The following is an 18,821-nucleotide window of genomic DNA, read 5'->3' as shown; positions in this document are numbered from 1 at the left end:
AAAAATCAAGTATAATCTATTTAGAAGCAGTTTCCACACAAAACCTGAGGAGCATGACTTTTGGCTGAGGTTTAACTCACCAATTAACCCAAAACTATCAACAGCATCCATGCTCATACAAGAAGCTCTGTACATCAGCCATGTTTTCCTTTTTATTTCTTCAGGAATTTAACACATCGCTCCTAAAGGTGGGTGTACTGAAAGGTGTGTGACTCACTCTACAGTGTTGCTGTCCAGAATCCCTGTGACATTTAGGCCATAGCGGCGCTGCATGGCAGCGATAGCAGAGTGCATGACTCTGGCAGAACGCAGCACTGACATTCTGGGGTCTGCAGGAGGGAGGTAGCCGTACCTCTGGAGCCATGCCTATGGGCAAAGAAACAGGGAGGAAAACATTAAAGAAATTATTAATGTCAAATGAGAAAGAAAAAGCATGTTTTTTATCCAAACATTAAATAAATATGTTTCCTGTTAACTCTAAGTTCTTATTTTTAGAAAGTTAATGCTTCACATCTGAACTGGAATTGCTCCCAAGATTATCACTGGAAAGGTTTATCTATTCTACATTGTTCTCCAGCTAGCAAAGAAAGAACTGGATCCTGAATTTGATCGTGCAACAAAAACATCACCAAATTTAATCTTCAGATGAGGTGCCTCAGTTGGGGGACTCTGAAAACAGATGGTGTCACACTGAACCATAATGTCCATTTTGGAGACCTCGCCAAAGATTATGCATACCAAAACCTGTACGATTTCATTCTGCTTCACTTTATCAGAGTTGGCCTTTACAGAGATAACATTCACACATTCTACTATTATCTGATACAGATTTAGAGCTACAGCTACATAATTCCAAACAGATTTCCATATTAATCCAAAAAATATTTTCTTTTAGGCAAGCCTGTTTTTTTTTTCTTATCTGCTATGTGTCATCTTCACTTACTCTTCACCCGTAATACACACACTGATATTTACACATCTTAACAAATCTCACAAGTATTACCTATACTTCCTTTGACCTTGTGATTGCAGAGGTTTACTCATTTCATTATGGGTATACAATTGTTAAGCAGAGGCTTAAAAGATATGTACAAGGCTTAAAGTTGTAGTGAATGGGCAGCAAGGCCACCCTGCCTACAATCCTGTCAAATTCTCTTCAGTTTTGTGTTCCCATAAAACAACAGATGTAGGTGAGGAGCCCTGCTGGTTGCCACTGTTTATTTCATATTGGCTGTACAAACAAAAAACAAAGAAAATAAATGAAAATGACTTTAAAGATCCATATGTTTATTTAGTAAGTGGCACATACTTATATGCACATGCTAAAAAAAAAAAACTCAATGAAGTTCAGAATATTGTAGAAATGAAGAATATATATATATATATATATATATATATATATATATATATATTGCACAATTACCTAGGGACAATTTGGTTTCATTGGAACTTTAACCCTCAACATTGTTATATTGTGTTTAATAGCAGATTTCCTGGAGTTTTAGGGTGCATGATTCATACCAGAATAGTCCATGGGACCTAGTTCGATTGCAGGTAATGTCGAGATATGTCACACCTTCATTTAATTTGGTTTGCTTTCACCCGGCACTTTACTCAAGTGGACCAAACCACCTAGAAAACATTATGCAGTTACAACAACTGCTCATTTGGGGGGAAAACATCACTTGAAACAAGCATTGATCAAGAAGAAAAAAAGCAGGAAAAAGAACAAACTCAGGACCATAAACCGAATTGTTAACAATGGAGCAAGACCAAGTTTACGGGAACTTTAACGTTGCGAACTCTGAGGCTGTTTTTGTTTTATTATGTCTAATGTAAAAAGATTTTAAAAATGCTTTATTTGCAGTTGTCACCCTGATGTGACATGTTTCTTTGCTAGGGTGGAGGGCTCTTGGCCATCCCTGGAGTGGTGCATCAGTCAGCTGAAACAAGTCAAATTTGAGTGGCTATAAAGATTATGAAGTTAGTTTTTAAGACTAAAAGCAGAGAGGATACTTGTATTTCTATTGGTCAAATCTTTCCGTGACTAAATCTGTTAAAAAAATCCTACAAAAGGCAAAAATTCATGTTTTAGTTAATTTCCTTGTTTTGTATGGCGTGTCAATACAAAGCTGGCTTTGACACCGACAGGTAGATTATGAATCTGAGGAAGTATCTTGTTCCTTTTCCTAACGACACAGGTGTATTGCTGAGTGAAAAGGGCAAAAGAAGAAAGATGTACAGTGAAAAAATGTCATCTGTTATAGGGCTGCTCGATTATGGGAAAAATGATAATCACGATTATTTTGATTGAAATTGAGATCTCGATTATTTAACACAATTATAGATAAGAGGTTGGGGGGGGTGACATTTGAAGTGTTTACTGTGGTAATGCCGACTAGTTTCTTTCCACCAGATCCCCATAGCTATTGTTTGTCTCAGACCAGCAGCTATGTTCCGCCTGGTATGATCTGGAAAAAATAGTCTGGAGACATTTCGTTTCCGCATCAATAAAATGTAGCGCGACATTTCTATACGGCTCTGGTGCGGCTTTACCACAGGTCCGTACCGGTGGCGAAACATCGGACTGTCACCACGTCTTTCACACACCCTCACTACACTCATCATACAGGGAAGAAAGAGACAGTCCACTAACATGGTGTTGAGATGGCAGTGATGCCGTTTGTCCAAAGTGTTGATGAGTTTCTTAAATCCCGGATTGTTCACTGTGTTAAATGAGAAAAAAGTTCTGTTTCTTTATAACGTTTGTCTCTCTGTGACTTTGGGAGCTGGTGGATGATTTAGTTGCGACTCACAAAAACATTTTTCTATTTTTTTGTGTTGCGTCGCAAGCCCCCGTGTGCACGTCTGCGTGCACGAACGCAACCTTATACATGCACGACTGTCGTCTGTCGCTTGGCTGGAGGAGGGCAGCGATTTTCGCTTCCTCGCGCAAGTTTACATAGAAAATGATGGAGAAAAGCGACGCCGCCTCCCGTGTGTCCAGGTGTCTGCAACTCGTTCTGAATAAAACTAAAGCGGTCGGGGCTGTGGGAGGAGTCTGCAGCAAAGAGCTGCAATGACAGCTGCGCTCGATTTGAAAACAGCACAAATCGAAGGACAAAAAATATTCGGACCATTTCATTTTTATGATCGTTGAAAACCCAGATCGTAATTGCGATTAAAATTCGATTAATTGCCAAGCCCTAATCTGTTATGCCATCTGTCTTGCCAGGGAAATTTTTTGGTTCAATACAGCTGTTGTACCCTTGAAATCCAGCCTGAAAGAAGCACACCTCAGATATTTAGACCAGGCAGGAGAAGGGGAAGGGAGGGAAGTATTGACTGAGCTTTCCCACTGAAGAGGCTTTAGGGATTTGGATAGTCCCAGGCTCTCTCTCTACTCCCTGAGTTTTCATCATAAAAATGCTAAAGAGATTATACATCTACTGCATTTAGCAAAGATCCAGCCAAGCAATAAAAAAGAGAACAAAACAGTTGTTTAAAGTTTAGAAAAAGTCAAGTAACACAAAACCAGCAGAGTCTCAAAGAAAAATTTTCCTCCTTATTCAGCAGCGCTGTGTTGCTCTTGTAGACAAAGTTGTGGAGCTGTTCAGGACAGAATACATACTGAGGATGAAATTCACTCAACACAGAGAAGCATAGTGTGACAGTGAAAGAAGAGAATCCACCAAATGCCATTAAAGTGAGTCTGGCCTCATGTCAGACACACACCTGCAACACAGTGAGCTCTCAACAAACCCATTACATGGACTGCTGCATAAACTCAGAAATAAAAGATTTTTCTTATTTCAGTGTCACATGGCAATTAGACAACAGGCTAAATGAGTAAAATAATAATTTCCAAATAATCTATGACATTCTATTCAAGACCACTTTTTATTAATCTTTTATGATCTTAAAATGAACAAAAACACAACAAAAGCCCATAGCATGATCAATGCACCCCTGTGCTTTGTAACTGAAGAGGTATTACTGAAGCAAACTACAGTTTTCTCCCTGAAATTTCTGGTTTATTCTGGTTGCTGTAAACCTTGAAAGTTGATTGTGATAAATCCTTTAGAGGCTCTAATTTTTTTTAATTACTTTACAAACTGGGAGTCTGTTCCCTGGCTAGACGATGCTAGAACAATCAGTGGGAACGTTTACATGCTGTTAGCTAAAAGCCAACATTTATCATGTCGTTAAATCAAATTAACTTAACCTTCTTGGGAGGGTGGGTTGCCCCCTAAAGACTGGGTGAATGTTCTCCAGTTTAACAAATACAAAACTGAGGTGACTGTCTCTGGAGCCAAAGAGAAACGATTAAAGGTCACCACAGAGCTTCAGTCTACACACCTAAAAACCACCAACTAGGCCAGAAATCTGAGTGTATTGATGGAGAGTTTACTGAAGTCCTACCGGTGTCTTTTATGCATAACAATATTAAATTTATTATTTACACAGTGTTTTAGAGGAGATTTCAAATCATCAAGATATATATCGTGTATCAGGATAAGGCAAAAAAATATTGGGATATCAGTTATAGGCCATATTGCACAGTCCTAGTCCCACATAATAGTGTCATTTGATGGACTGCACATAGAGTCATGAATGTCACAGCTACACAATATCCCTGCAGGACATTTATCCCACTCTATGCTGCCTGCTGAGGACTGAAGGAGGAAACATATTTATATTCCGCAGGAGATATTTAACAAACCCAAGTATGATCAGTATGGCATTAAATGCATGCTATTTATATATATGCTCTTTCTTTCGTTTTTCATGCTAATTGATTACAAATATAAGAAAAATACAGAATCAAAGAAAACCAGAACCCAAAGTTCTGTGTGGACCCGCTTCTAAGAAGAAAAAAAATTAAGTCCAGTGCAGGTTCTGCCAGGTAAGGTTTACCTCAACAATGCACGGATCCATCCCCAAATTAGAAACTGGTGGCAGGTTTGTTACCAGACAAAGTTTGATGTTAGTTAAAGTAACGTTTCCCATCAATAGTTGAGCCTGAGTTTACAGTCTCATGAAGAAAATCCATCAGCACAAGACTGCAGAAACTGTCTGATGATACTGTAGGTGAGCAGGTGGACGTGTCTCTTACTACAGATTCACGGACTTTACCTACAATAAAGTCAGATGTAATCATTAAGTCATTAAAAATGAAGTGCAAAGTTGTTAAGCAGACCAAATCCATGACAGACGACATACAGCTGAAAACTTTGTGAATGTGCTTCCCATAACTAGTTAACACTAGAAACTAAGGAGACATTCACAAGAGTGGCCAAAATCTGATTTTTTTAATAGCAATCTAAACAGCACAAACCTGATTTTTTTCTAGTTGGTGAACGCACATGAACAACTGCTCATGTGTGTTCAACAACATGTGCATTCAAAAGTTACACAAGTTAAAATCAACTTGTAAAGGTTATAAGGAATTTTAGGTACAATCTGACATCATAACAAAAAGCTGAATATCCCTAACGTTTTGTGAGTAGTGTATATATACACATGATGCACTCTAAGTCCAACTTGAGTGGTTTACAATTAGAAAATTGAAAATGACACAATAACATAACGTGACGTTAGGTAAACATTAACGTCAGTTTGTTTGGGGGGGATAACTCTTCCTCTGTCATACGTTCCCATGTTTTCATTCTGTGCACAAATTGGGCAGTGACAGTACTGAGGGATCTTTATGTTTAATTAATCATGGTGTTTAATATCACAATTAATTATAAGTAAAGATGATTGTAACATCCCTATGCACAGGATGGAAGAATTCAAAGAGGGAACTTATGTTACCAATCTTTTTTAGTTCCTAAATGTTCACATGTAACAAGTATTAAACAATTAGTTTAGTTTATTATTAAATAATATCCATCTTCTCTTCGTGTTCACATTTCCCACATCTTTTGCTCTGTCCGGTCAGTATTACGTCTCCTGACATCTTGTCCTCTTTGTCCATCTTGGCCCCTCCCTCCCCAGGCTTCCACTAACTACATGACCAAGTGTCCTTGGGCAAGACACTTAACCCCATGTTGCCTCCCGATGTGCCTATCGAGGTGTGAATGTGTGTGTGAATGGGTGAATGTGATAAGTAGTGTAAAGCGCTTTGAGTGGTCAAACTGACTGGAAAAGCGCTTTAAACGACAAGTCCATCCATCCATTCAGCTCAAACTCAGAACTGCAAATTTAAAGGAAAGAATGCTATTAAGTTAATCATCCTCTGCAGCCTTTAGTGCAACCTGGCGGTACATCTGATCTTCTGACAGTTTCAATTACTTTTTTTTCTAAAATAAAGTAAAAGTTGTTGGCTTGTTGCAAATGAATGGCAGCTAAGCGTACAGAGAGAGATGTGGGACTGTCGGGTGAATGAATTTGCAAAGTGATGCATCTGTGCTTCTACTGTGTAGCCCTCATCAGATACAGAGATGTATTACAGCCATCAAGGAAACCGAGAGCCGAGGCTGTTGTTATGTCTGTCACTTAGATGTTGACAGGCTGGTGTCTGTGTGTGTGTTAGTGTGTGCAGAGGGTGAGAGGATGTTCAGAGGCCCGTATGACAGCCAGACAGAGGCAGAGGTAGGATGCGGAGGGTGAAACTGTCATGCTGGCTCTTTCTGTGCAGCACCACAGGAAAACAGACACACAGGAGAGGAATACAGTAGAATTCATTTCAGTGAAATCCAGGCAAGTCTGATCATCGCACATAATTATCATATGAACATCCCGCTCTGGACGAGACATGATTAATAGCTTCAAGGTGTTGTCACGCCTCATGACAGAGGCTCACAAAAATGCCACGTTGCATGAATGAAGGTCTACCATGATTTGTAAGATTCAGGGCTTTGACTTCGATTCAAGGAGAAAATTGTTGGAATCCTTCAAATTGTGTGCAGCATATAGTTAAATTCTCCTTCCCCCTACTGTTGGTGCAAACAGCTAATCAGAATTACTTGTATTAAATCATGACTTTTGCAGGTTTATGTACTCCAACTGAACAAAGTGATGGTCAAACAAACCAAAATGACTAACGTTGCATAAGGAAGGTTGTCCAAGTGTTTTCAGAAGAGGAATCTCAAACCCCTGTCCTTATGAGCTACCGTCCTCCAGGTTTTTGATGTTTCCCTACAACTAAACTCACTCAAAAGAAGTTAATGGCCCATTGTCAAACGTGTATCAGCAGGGAAATAACTAAAACCTGCAGGACAGTGGCTCATAAGGACCAGAGATCTCTGGCTAAGAAGCATAAGGTAATTTAACATGCATGGTTACCAGAGGATGCAACCCTTCAAAGATTATTTTACATCTATGGGAGCACCACCTCAAACACTAACAAATTTAAGCAACGTTTGAAATGAAAAATTATTAATATCCAATACTGCATCAATTAACTAAATAACTTCCAAACATCAATTTTTTAACCTCTTAATGTTGCATTTTAGAGCTTATTGAGAGTCTCACATTGATCCATGACTACTGCACAGCCAATCTGATCCTTAAATTATACCCTACTTGTCCATTTAATTATATACATTTATATTTAAATGACTATGCTATCATATAATCAAATTAGTCAAAGACTGTCTCTTTAAATCTGGTCACTTTGGTTAAATTGTGTTGCTGTTGGTTCAGGTCAACAATTTAAAATAAAAAAGTTGTGTTCGGTGTTCATAAACTTGACAACGAAGGTTAACGGCAATTCAGGACTTTTCCCAAAAGTTTTACTCTGCTGCAGCTTTCTTTTTAATTCAAACGTGTGCTTCCACTCATCAGTCCCACAGAAAGCCTAAAACCTGCACGCTTCAACAAAAGTTGCCACGGCTGCAGTTTCAGGATCAATATGCCCCGCTCCAATACGAGAATCAAAGAAAAGCAGCCGCTCAAGGCTCGGATATATTAATACAGGACGCACTTTTGAAGATTAAATCCCAGTCTTTGATCTTTGATTCCTTCATCGTGGTTTGTAAAAGACATCTCAAGCTGTACATTTGCATCCTCTGCCTTCTTTGGAGGAGAGGGTGGAGTGAAAGCAAGTACAGATAATTTCCTATAACAGAGATTCAAGTTAGGAAAAATGACGAAGCAAAATCTATGGCTTAATCTGGTGTCCGTTCATTTTAGCACTTTGTGATAATCCCAAAGAAAAACGTAGATCCTAAAGATTTGCCCTGCTTACTCAGCGCAAATGTCATTCTCTTTCTGTCTGTTTCTATCTCTTTCAGTTTTCTTTCTATAGCCTGATTCTCTGCTGCACACCCATCTTCCTCATTGATTCACTCTTTCACGTCATGATCTACGTTTCCCAGCATTCTGCCGATGTAAGGATTCCTGAGAGCAGGAGGCTCTGTGTCGACAGCCTTCTTTATTCAATAAGACAGAAATTCTTCCCCATCCTTACTCTGCAAATGGATAACGATGGAGCTGGTAAGCATTGACAGTGCTGCTCAATAGAGGCACGATTGAGGCTGTTGTTGGTTGTAGTAACAGAACAGTAACCATACTTCATGGAGCAGCAGAGGGAAAGGGGAAAAACATCAGGTGGACTATTTTGAGCAGAATGAGAGAAGAGGGGGGTTAAAACTGCATGATGTGTAAATGAAGAGGTTTCAGAGGCATTTTCATGGTATTAACATTAGGAAACTGCAGAAAAAACATTCAGATTCTCATGTAGAAACTGAGACTAATGCTATTAGAGGTGCTGAGTACTTTCTGAGAGCAGTGAGGGCCATAATGAGGTTAAACTTCTTTAAAAATCATGGCACAGTTGAAGTGGAAAGATAAGGAGTCCAACAGCAATGCTCTAATGAAGACTGAGATCTCTGAGATGCATCAGTGCCTGTTTTTAAGGTTCCTCACACTTCATTTCACTTCACTTCCATGTCGATTTCTCCCATGCTTCAGATGCAAGAAGATCCTCCCTTCCCTTATAGAGTACATTTCCTTCTCACCTTTGTTATAGTATGAGAAAAAGTACAGTTTTTGATTTATGCTCCAGTAGTTCTGTCATGCTAAACTCTACAGTACATTAAGGTTACTTAAACCCTATTACTAAAATAACTTTTAATTACTTAATTTACTTATTTATGTTATGTTTAAATTATATATTTATTTTTGTTCAAATTTATTGACTGAATAAATAAGAAATAAAATTAAATAAATTAAAAAAGAAAGAAAAAATCATCATGGCCACGTTTTCCTACACATTGAAGCTCCAAAGTTGTTAATCTCCAAGTTGCTCCTTATTCTATGTTAAAGCACAATGCCTGCATAGATACTCCAAAAAACTTGCAGCAAAAATACAAGTTAACCAGGTTTTAAATACAGTACACGTTACATGTATAGATACTTATATCTGAAATATTCTTAACTGAAATCATGAGTACAGTTCAGGCTTGTAAACCTGGTTCCAGTACAATAGAAGGACTCCTATCTGCATTTGTACACGCTTATCAAGAGAAAAATACTATTTCCTGTTTCTCTTGGCCTCGTATAAAAAAGAAAGAAAAAAAAAAAAAACTCTTTCAGGCAGTGAGTGGTCTCAAACAATGACTAAAACCAGGGCCAGCATTAGCAAAGCCACTTCAAATCAAGTAATGCAGAGGGAGGTTCAGAGGTCTGGAATAACTCGGATGCCCTTATCCAGACGCCTCTCACAGGTTCTGAACTGACGTGACCTCAGTGTGTGCCACCCGAGGAGCAGAGGGTGGAAGTTAACCAACAGGTCCCACAAAAAGGCAGAAGAGCCAGGATCACTCTATTATAAATGAGATGCGGCTCAGGAAACCCTGTCGGCATGGCAACGTGCAGTAAGCATGTGGTGACTGCTGATGTTGACGTCTGTCGACTGATCAGCTGATTAGAGCAGAGTCCCCTCAGGTTACAGGACAGCGTGCCACTTGTGCTGCAGATCACATGTGCATTAATTGTTCATGGTGAGCTGAGAACATAAGTTAGCTTCAGTTGGAGGGAAGAGGAGGGGGAGCAAGAGAAAACATCAGGGGAGAGATCATGTGACAGCAGCTTTTTCCACAACAAATCATAAGTCAGGTACACATAGTTTAATATTTCTATAAACTCTACCCTTTAAACAAATTGGAGAACTGTTGCTTCCAGACAAACATAGGATTTGTGCCAACTTGTCAAATAGTACTGCTTCACCTTTTGCTGATCTTTATGTCACCCCCGAGGCCAGTTACAGTGGAGGGGATGAAGGTAGGTCTGTGCGCTAATCTCCTCATGGCGCTTGTGATCAGAGCAGGTTTGCAAACCTGAGCTCAAGTTGTTTATTTAAAAACACTGATTTAAGTATCTATACGTGTACTGTACTTAACCGCTGGACTCCTGTTCTTACAAATTGCTTCTAGCCTTTGTTCATTTTTTTCCCCTTTTATCTAACTCATTTATTTTATTTATTTGCTTTTATTCACTCTAATTTATAAATTTATTTTTATATTGCTTTTAATTATTTTTTTATTTTTATAGAAATACATATATAAACTGCAAAACATATCATTTAAACTAAATTTAAAAAATGTTTAATTATATAATACATTTAAAATAAATACATGACCAATTAATAGGAAACAAAATAAATAGGTCAATAATAACAGAATATAATGCTATTTTAGTAAATGACTTTTGTTAAACTTAAAAACAAATAGCTAAACAGACATGATGGGACCCCAGTCTTAGAACTAAACCTGACAGGTACCACAAAGACCAAGGTTTCCTAACTATTTACATGTTTAAAGAACTGTAAAGTTTGTCATGACAAAACTACAGGTAGCCATTTACTACTGGAGCATTTACCAAAAACTGGAACTTGTGCCACGAATCAGCTGGTTGACAAGTCTGTCCCAACACACATCATTATAGCATCACTTCCATTTATGGAGCTAGAGATACCCTCCTTCTCTACTGATGTAGTAAGTAAAGAGAAGAATTCGAAGAGTAACTCGTAACCTAGCAACAATTACAAAAGAAGACTTACAGCTTGCTCTGTTTATGTTTCTGTTAAGCTGAAACTCTCACAGATCATGTCATCAATCTGCTCTCATCAGTTCCAGTAGCAAAGGATGGTGGAGGTGGGCTGAAGCAACGGTTTTTACATCCAGTTTTGCATTCAACTTCATCTCCCGATGCTTTATTCTCCTGTCTTACATGTGAGCCACACACATCTGTGTTTTTGTTTGTTTTTTTTTTTTTGCTGTGGAGTATTATCTTCACCTGCACAGAATGCCTTCAGGCAGTTGAGCCGATTCTGTTAGGTCCGGACAACTGTGACCTCTGTGCCTGGAAAGTCTGTGCAAGCTGTACAAACACTGGGGATGTAAAGTTTCACAATGAGATTTATTGTTTCAGGGTATAAAATTAGATGTATGCTGATATCACAAATTTTGCCACAGTACTTTTTTGATTTAGAGAAGCCAGGAATCAATGTGCTCAATAATGTTCTTTTTAACAAAAAAAAGACTGCATATTGAGCTTTAAGTAAAACAAAAACTGAAAAGATAAATATCTATTAGCAGACATGAATGCAGGATGCAGCGTAATCCTTACTCCTATTACAGTTTCAAAACATTTTTTTTTTTACTTGGTTATAATAACCAAGAAAATATACCATCTGACTTTATCATAGTTAAAATATGACATTTTGTTTATCCAAACAAAGCAAACTGAAATAATTAAACATGTATGATGGTAAAAATGTGAAAAATGGTAAAAACTGATGCTGCTAGATCATTGATCACTGTTGATGGACATGTTGTTAACCCCTAACAAACATAAGTCACCATGATGAAAATCTGCTTCTTCTGTGATGTAGAGTCTAAGAAAGTCTCTATTTTTCTCTATATTTGGTGATAAATCCTACAATCTCTTAGCTAGTTTCTCTTAAGCAAAGCCTAAATCTTTAATCAGTTCATTTATCTGTCATCTTCTACCTCGAAATCTGTCAAACACAAAGACAACGCTGTACCTTTGTAAATACTACTAACTGAAATCTGGCCTCGGACGGCTTCAGAAAGCCGTGTGGTTCTTATGTCTGTTAAAAATGTTGGCAAGATAGAAACGCCGCCTGAAGGCTTCAAACTGCCAACAAGGTCTTTTACTACAAGCCAGAACCCGTCAGTCGTAGCGGTCGTAGATCTTTAAAGCCCCTCTACTTTTTATTCTGTTCATCTAATCAGCAAAGGATTTAAGTCCATCCGGGAATGCTGACAGAATACAATTAGCTCCCTGCAAGGACAGAAAATCAGACCTTGCTCCAAGTCATTTCCACACCACAAAATAGGTCTGCCAATTATTATTTCTGAAAGATTCCAGTAAAAATATTTCATTACAGCCTTGTTTCGGAGTATCAGAGGTAAAAATGTCCAGCCACTGGATTTATTAAGCATTTACCAAGCAGAGATTTAACATGAAACGTCCAGCGAGTCGGCCGTGCGGCGCTGCATTAATCTTGCCGACATCCAGCAGGTGGTGGTGGGAAGAAGTGCCTCCATTTGTCTGGTGACGGCGTTAAGACGCGGGCAGTTCTCGGCACACCATCCCAGCCCATCGCCTCTGACCGCCATGAGTTATTCATCAGTTACACGCCGAAACCACTGGCGAGTGTGCCATGGTTGTCAAGACAACCACTGCCTTTCCTGCCCACACTGATAACCACAAACCCACATGCACGCATAAATCCAGCCGCTGTGCTCAAATTCATACCGTAAAAAACTTTTTAATGACAGCCAAACTATCATGTGCACCTCATGACCTCCGATGCAAAGTGATTACTGCAGGAGGCTGAGCAGTCGCTGCTTCAACCTGCAGGGACTAACACACACACACACATAAGCACATGCTTTATGCATGTCATGTCCACCATCTCGGTGGCCCCATTAGGGATGAAATGTCACAAAAATGTCTCCCAAAAATGTCACAATGTGATCATACATACTGAACAGTAGCTTTAGCGTGGATAATCTTTTGGGAGGCTCTCAAGACTTAAAATGACAACAAGAAATTATGACGACTGGAGTGTGAAATAAAATCTTTAAAGATAAAAAAAAGTTAGAACTTGTGTTTGTTTGAGGATGAAGCGAAAAGTAATCACTGACCAAGATTAATGCAGACAGAAACAGATTGCAACAGTTGTCATGATCATAAAACTGGAGCATAAACACACACACACACACACACTTGTCCCAGAGTACTTCTGTCAAAAGCTTAATTGACAGCCTTACACCGGACGCCCCACCGGCACCATCTAATGTTGCAGTTGTCAGTCACATTAAAGATTTAACAGCTCAGTAAGCCATGACTAAAGACACATCTTAGAAAGACGCAAACTGTCTGTTTCGACACAGAAAAAAAGACTTAAGACATTAAAGAGTCGCTACTACAGAAACGTCAGGTGTGTTTGTGCGTCTGCAGTGATGAATCATTTAGGTCTGGCCAGGTGTTGCTGTATTTCTCCAGGACTGGCTGTACAGACCCGACAATAGACAACCCAGTGGCTCAGAAATCTGCTCTATGACCAAAGCCAAATAATGTCAAGAATATGTGTGTGTGTGATTTAGTGGCATTGGAACCACACTGATATAAATACACCCATAAATATGCCAGCATGCACTAAGACATTGAAGGTACGCTGGTGTATACTAAGTGAAGTGTACGTGGGAGGGAAAGTTAGCTGCAGGGAAACAGCAGCAACAATCTCATGTCTACTTAAGGGCGTAAATGGTTAAGGAAATAAAAGAATAACTGACTACAGTTTCATGCAAATAAGACCCCAATCAGATTTATGATTAATGGGACATGAAGGCAGTTATATTGTTGGGGCTGGGAAAAAAAATAAAGTCTTAGCTGCAAAGGAAGTGATGCATTTTAAATGTGGGCTTATTTGACTAAATTGTGTGTAGTTATGTAGTTAATATCAAAGCTGATAACCACTGTGCCAAAAGGAAAAACACTTCATTTTAGAAATTTTAGGGAAAAAACACACTAAAATACAGAGCACACAGATGGACTGCCAAGTAATTTCTGGGAAACACAGAGTCAAAACACGCAGCCAGGAAGCAGGTGACAATTTAACAATTTCTCTATAATATACGGTTACAGTGACCGGCCACTTCATCAGGTCCACCTTGTTAGTTCCAAGTTGGACCCCTTCTGCCTTTTGAGCTGCCTTAATTCTTCATGCTATAGACTCAACATGGTGTTGGAAACCTTCCTCAGAGATTAAAGACACACAACTCTGTGTTCTGGAGTTGTCTGATGGCTATATATGTACATTCATTATGTACATTTCTGGAACTTTCACTGCCCAGCGGGATGCCGAGGCTGAGAAACCGTATTGTACAACTTTTTCTTCTGGCACACCACGTGACGTTGCACTTGAGTTTCACTTTGTGCACTGTGTCACACACTAGCAAGCAGATATAAACACACTAGCTGTTTTGAACGTGCACCAGGGCTGATTCAGCAAAGAAATGCAAGAAAACATTATTGGAGGAAGAGAGGAATAAGCCCCTAGCACTCTCAGCACAATAAGCCGACTAGCAGGTCGGGCCGGGACTTTTTTTTTTTTGTGTTTCCACACACAAAAACTGGGAAGGGTACCCTAAGATATGACCCGACCCATCCTACTTTTTTTGGACCCGTCCATTTGAGAACCAATCTAACTGATCCGACCCAAAAGGATGGAAATGCAATCCATTGATTGGTTGAAAAATCAGTCACTTCACATACGACCTGACATTAAAGCAAAGCAGGAACAGCTCCTTGTTAAGAGCAACATGTTTTCTTTTGGTTGATTAAATCTCAGTTTAAATGCTGTTACGAAAAAGAAAGAACAAAAACTGTTGGATGACCACTATTCTCCTCCTTTGTTTCTGGGTCATGTTTTGGTTATACTTTAAATGACGTCATGCTGTTCTGCATGATGGATGCCAAATTAGCCATCGATAGAGGACACATCACTGAGAAAATCTGCTAAAGTTCTGTACCGCTTCTTTTGACATCAACGATGCATTTTGGTCCGGACAGCTGCTGCTCACTGAATATTTTCTCTTTTTCAGACCATCCTCTGTAAACCCTAAAGATGGTTGTGTGTGAAAATCCAAGCAGATTAATAATTTCTGGGATACTCAGACCAAAAACAATGCCACGTTCAAAGTCATTTAAAGCCCCTTTCTTCCTCATTCTGATGCTCAGTTTGAACTTCAGAAAATCATCTTGACCATGTTTACATGACTAAATGCATTTAGATGCTGCCACGTGATTGGCTGATTAGACATTTGCAACATTTCCAATTGCACAGGTGTAACCGATAATGTGGAAGATGAGTACAGGGGTCTCCGTAGGGTGCAGCTGTAGGGCTGCTGTTGCTAACAGGTTGGAGAACAAACACAAACACTGACACTACATACTTGCTTTCCATTATTCAGATGCCACTCCGGAGCTGAGCATGCTAACTGATAAGATGAGCTGAGACGGGGAGGAAGATCTCCCATTCCTCACATGGCAACAGCAGCACTGTGCAATTTGGTCAACACGAAGCTTCGCAGTGGGAACGTTCGCATCCACAGCAGAGCTTTTGATATGAAATTTACTATTCTAAACAGCTTTCTTGTTAAAAGTGAGTTTATTATCTTTGAGATCGAAGTTGCTTGTTTTGGATTTATTTTCACAGGGCTGCTTGTTTCTGCCTCAAAATCTGGCAACACCAGCTCTAGCTGTATGGTCGTTGCAGAACAGAATGGTTGCAGCAAAAAAGAAGTGACAGGATACAACTAAATCTAAATGAGATCATTCTGGCCACCATGATAAACAGATCACATCCACCATGATTTTCTGTGTTAGTTTGTATGTGGATTAATCAAATCCAAGTTAATGTAGGTCATACTTCTCATTTCCAGCCTTTATGTTTCTGTCATACTTCCCAAAACAAAGATTAAAACATCATTTTCTTCAACCAACTGTAGGCTGGGTCTACCTGATAAAAATAACTCATCCATTCATCTGGGAACAGATGTGCTAACAGATGAGAGCACAGCTTCACACTGTCTTTGTTGTTCAGCAGATTATCTCTGACTAAGCCATTTGTCTCGAGCGGAGCGGCATGATTCAAACACTTAAGGTGCCTCAGCGTGCAGCTGCACCTGATGCCTCTCTGAGCGTAACCAAGGCCGTGCAATGCTCATGAGGATTTAATGTTTCCACGCTGTTGTGTACCTGGAGGAGGCTTCTGCACTCTGATAAAGGGAATGTGGAACAGAGGAAAAGCTGTGACGATGAGAATGTAGCTTAGAAGAAGAGAGTTTAAGATGTTGTCCTCAAGTTTAAACTGTAAACGAACCTCAGCGGACCAAGTGCCTTTCTGTTCATACAGGATACACCATGAAAATTATTCCTATGATGATGGTTGTCTCTTAGCAGGATGTTGTGGATTGCTGTTGTCTTGTGCATCACATAGAGAGCAGTATGTCTCTGTTTGAGGTGTTGAAATAAACCAGTTGTTCTGCCACTTTTGGTAAAAATAGACTAAATTATTCCCTTTTTGGGAATGAACTCTTCCTTGTTAGCTGCCATGACATGCTTATAAAAATACTGATTTTCACAAGAGCAAATTGTCATTAACATCAAACCCGAATGAATCAATACAAATGTATTTATCATCCTAGGAGTTTCTGGTGCTGTAAGGAGAGCGTTATGCAACATTTTGGCTAAATAGCCTCTTAATTTTGTAACAAACAGGAAATATGGTGGTGTGGTGGTTAGCGCCATGGCCTCACAGCAAGAAGGTCACTGGTTTGAGCCTCAGCTGGGGGGAGGTGTAGTGTTTACATGTACTTCCCGTGTATGCGTTGGTCTCTCCAAGTACTCTGGCTTCCTCCCACAATCCAAAGACATGCATGTCAGGTTAATTGGTCTAAATTCTCCCTAGAAGTGAGTGTGAATAGTTGTTAGTTTCTCCATGTTGGCTACGTGATGGACCCTTTAAACTTCAAATGCCTCTCGCCTGTTATTGTTATAGGCTCTAGCTTCCTGCAACCCTTAAAGAAAATGAATGAATGATATTTAATTTTATTTATGAGCGGTACAAAAAATAAATGACAGTCACAGGAGTTTAGCAACATATAAGGCCTAAAATAAATAAATAAAAATAAAAATAATAGTAGTAATAAACACTGAAATCCAAGAAAGTTCCATCCACTATTTAGCAGGTAATTAATAGATGTTATTTCTTATTTAAAACTTTTTATAGTCATACACAGTCAGAGGTAGCACTCAGGTTTTATAAAATTAAATTTATTTAAATTATATATATTTTAATCTTGTTTACTCATTGTTATATTTAACAATTGCTATTTTGTTTTTTACAAAATTTTATTTGTTGTTCTAACTATTCATTCATTCAGTCAGTCAGTTATTTAATTAACTTGCCACAGTTTAGTTTTTACCAGAGAATTTCCCATTTTTAGGTTAGATGGTGGGACAGTTGTCTCCTCATGTTACAAGCTGAAGTTGAAAGAATCGTAGATAAGTTTATCATACATTTTTCAGCTGGTATTTGTGCAAATTTCTGTACATTTCTCTTGTTTTAGTACATTTCCGGCAATAAAAAGATGAAGGAAAAAAAATAATTCAATAAATAAACTAACAACTGTTTTTTAACTGGCTGTCGGGCAAAAGCCAACATGGGCTGAAAGAACATAACTCACAGGATAAATGAATTAACTATTGCCTTTCTAGTGGTTTTGCCAAATTTCTCTGAGAGAATGACATCTTCAGGAGAGGACTGAATTAAAAAAAGCTGATGAGTGTTTAGAAGCGCTGAGTTACTATTCATTAGTTTTAGCACCCAGTGACAGACCATACTCACTGTAAAAATGTAAGTCAAAGAAAGGAAATGAAAAAAATAACAGGGAAGGATGGTATTTATGTTAATTAAGCCATGAAGTCCTCATCCGTGTGACCAGCGATTGCAGGGCGGCTGCAGCATGACCTCAAATCACACCTGTTATTTAGAGGAAACACTCATCTGTCCTCATGATTACCCTCTGCAACCTGTGGCGTAGGCATGTAAGACAAACATCAATACACACCGTCATAACAAACACATAAAGTGGCTCCAGTGAAACCAGCTCAGCCTCCGCAGGTTTTCCAAGATGACTGTTTTAAAGACTGCATTCGTATGGAGGGGCATCAGTCATTTTCTGACTACCTGCAGCAAATTCTGGAATAAATTCAAGGCCTCACTGCTGAAAACATATTCTGTACAACATACTTTATTCTGCACTTTGACTCAGCTTTAAATTCTCCTCATGGTCAAATTAACTTCAACCCCCCCTCCGCCCTCCTCTTCCCAACTGGTCAGCGTAAAAAGCCAACTGCACGCTCAAATCTCCAGGGTTTCATGTAATGGGATGTAAAGCCTGTAAAATGATCTCCGACTGCCTTCAGACTGAACTGACAGCAGTTAAATTAGGGGGCCAAAAAAGCCCAACTTCTCACTAATCTCTCTGTGAAGCTGAAAACAGTGTTTAGAGATATAAAACAACTGGAACCACGTTTATTTGGTGCAGCAGGATGCTGTAATTTGCTGACAAATGCACACTCAGCAGTGTTTCACATGACAAGTAAGGTATCAGGGTGCCAACAGGCATCTAAAGTTGTGATATCTTGGCTTCTACACGTGTAGAAATATAGCTTTTTTTTTCTTTTTGTGTTAAGGTTTCTGAACAATATCAGGAAGAAATAAGAGATGCAAACCCTTGGTAGAGGATTCAAAGTGGGAGGAGAAAATGCTC

The 18,821-nt window shown here is 39.1% G+C and overlaps 1 protein-coding gene across 2 annotated transcripts in view; it reads right to left on the bottom strand.

The window, feature by feature from the left end:
* The window catches only part of LOC121628792 (matrix metalloproteinase-16-like), an 87,263-nt gene that overhangs the window by 66,927 nt on the left and 1,515 nt on the right, over positions 1-18,821 (bottom strand). For both annotated transcript variants that reach the window (XM_041968100.1, XM_041968102.1), the window contains exon 2: positions 218-366. In XM_041968100.1, coding sequence (XP_041824034.1) covers positions 218-366 — 149 coding nt within the window. The remainder of the gene's footprint in view (positions 1-217; positions 367-18,821) is intronic.

The sequence above is a fragment of the Melanotaenia boesemani genome, chromosome 18 (genome assembly GCF_017639745.1).
Source record: "Melanotaenia boesemani isolate fMelBoe1 chromosome 18, fMelBoe1.pri, whole genome shotgun sequence".
NCBI classification, from domain to species: domain Eukaryota; kingdom Metazoa; phylum Chordata; class Actinopteri; order Atheriniformes; family Melanotaeniidae; genus Melanotaenia; species Melanotaenia boesemani.
Note: the sequence above shows the minus strand (reverse complement) of the source record. Positions and strands in the feature narration are given on the sequence as shown.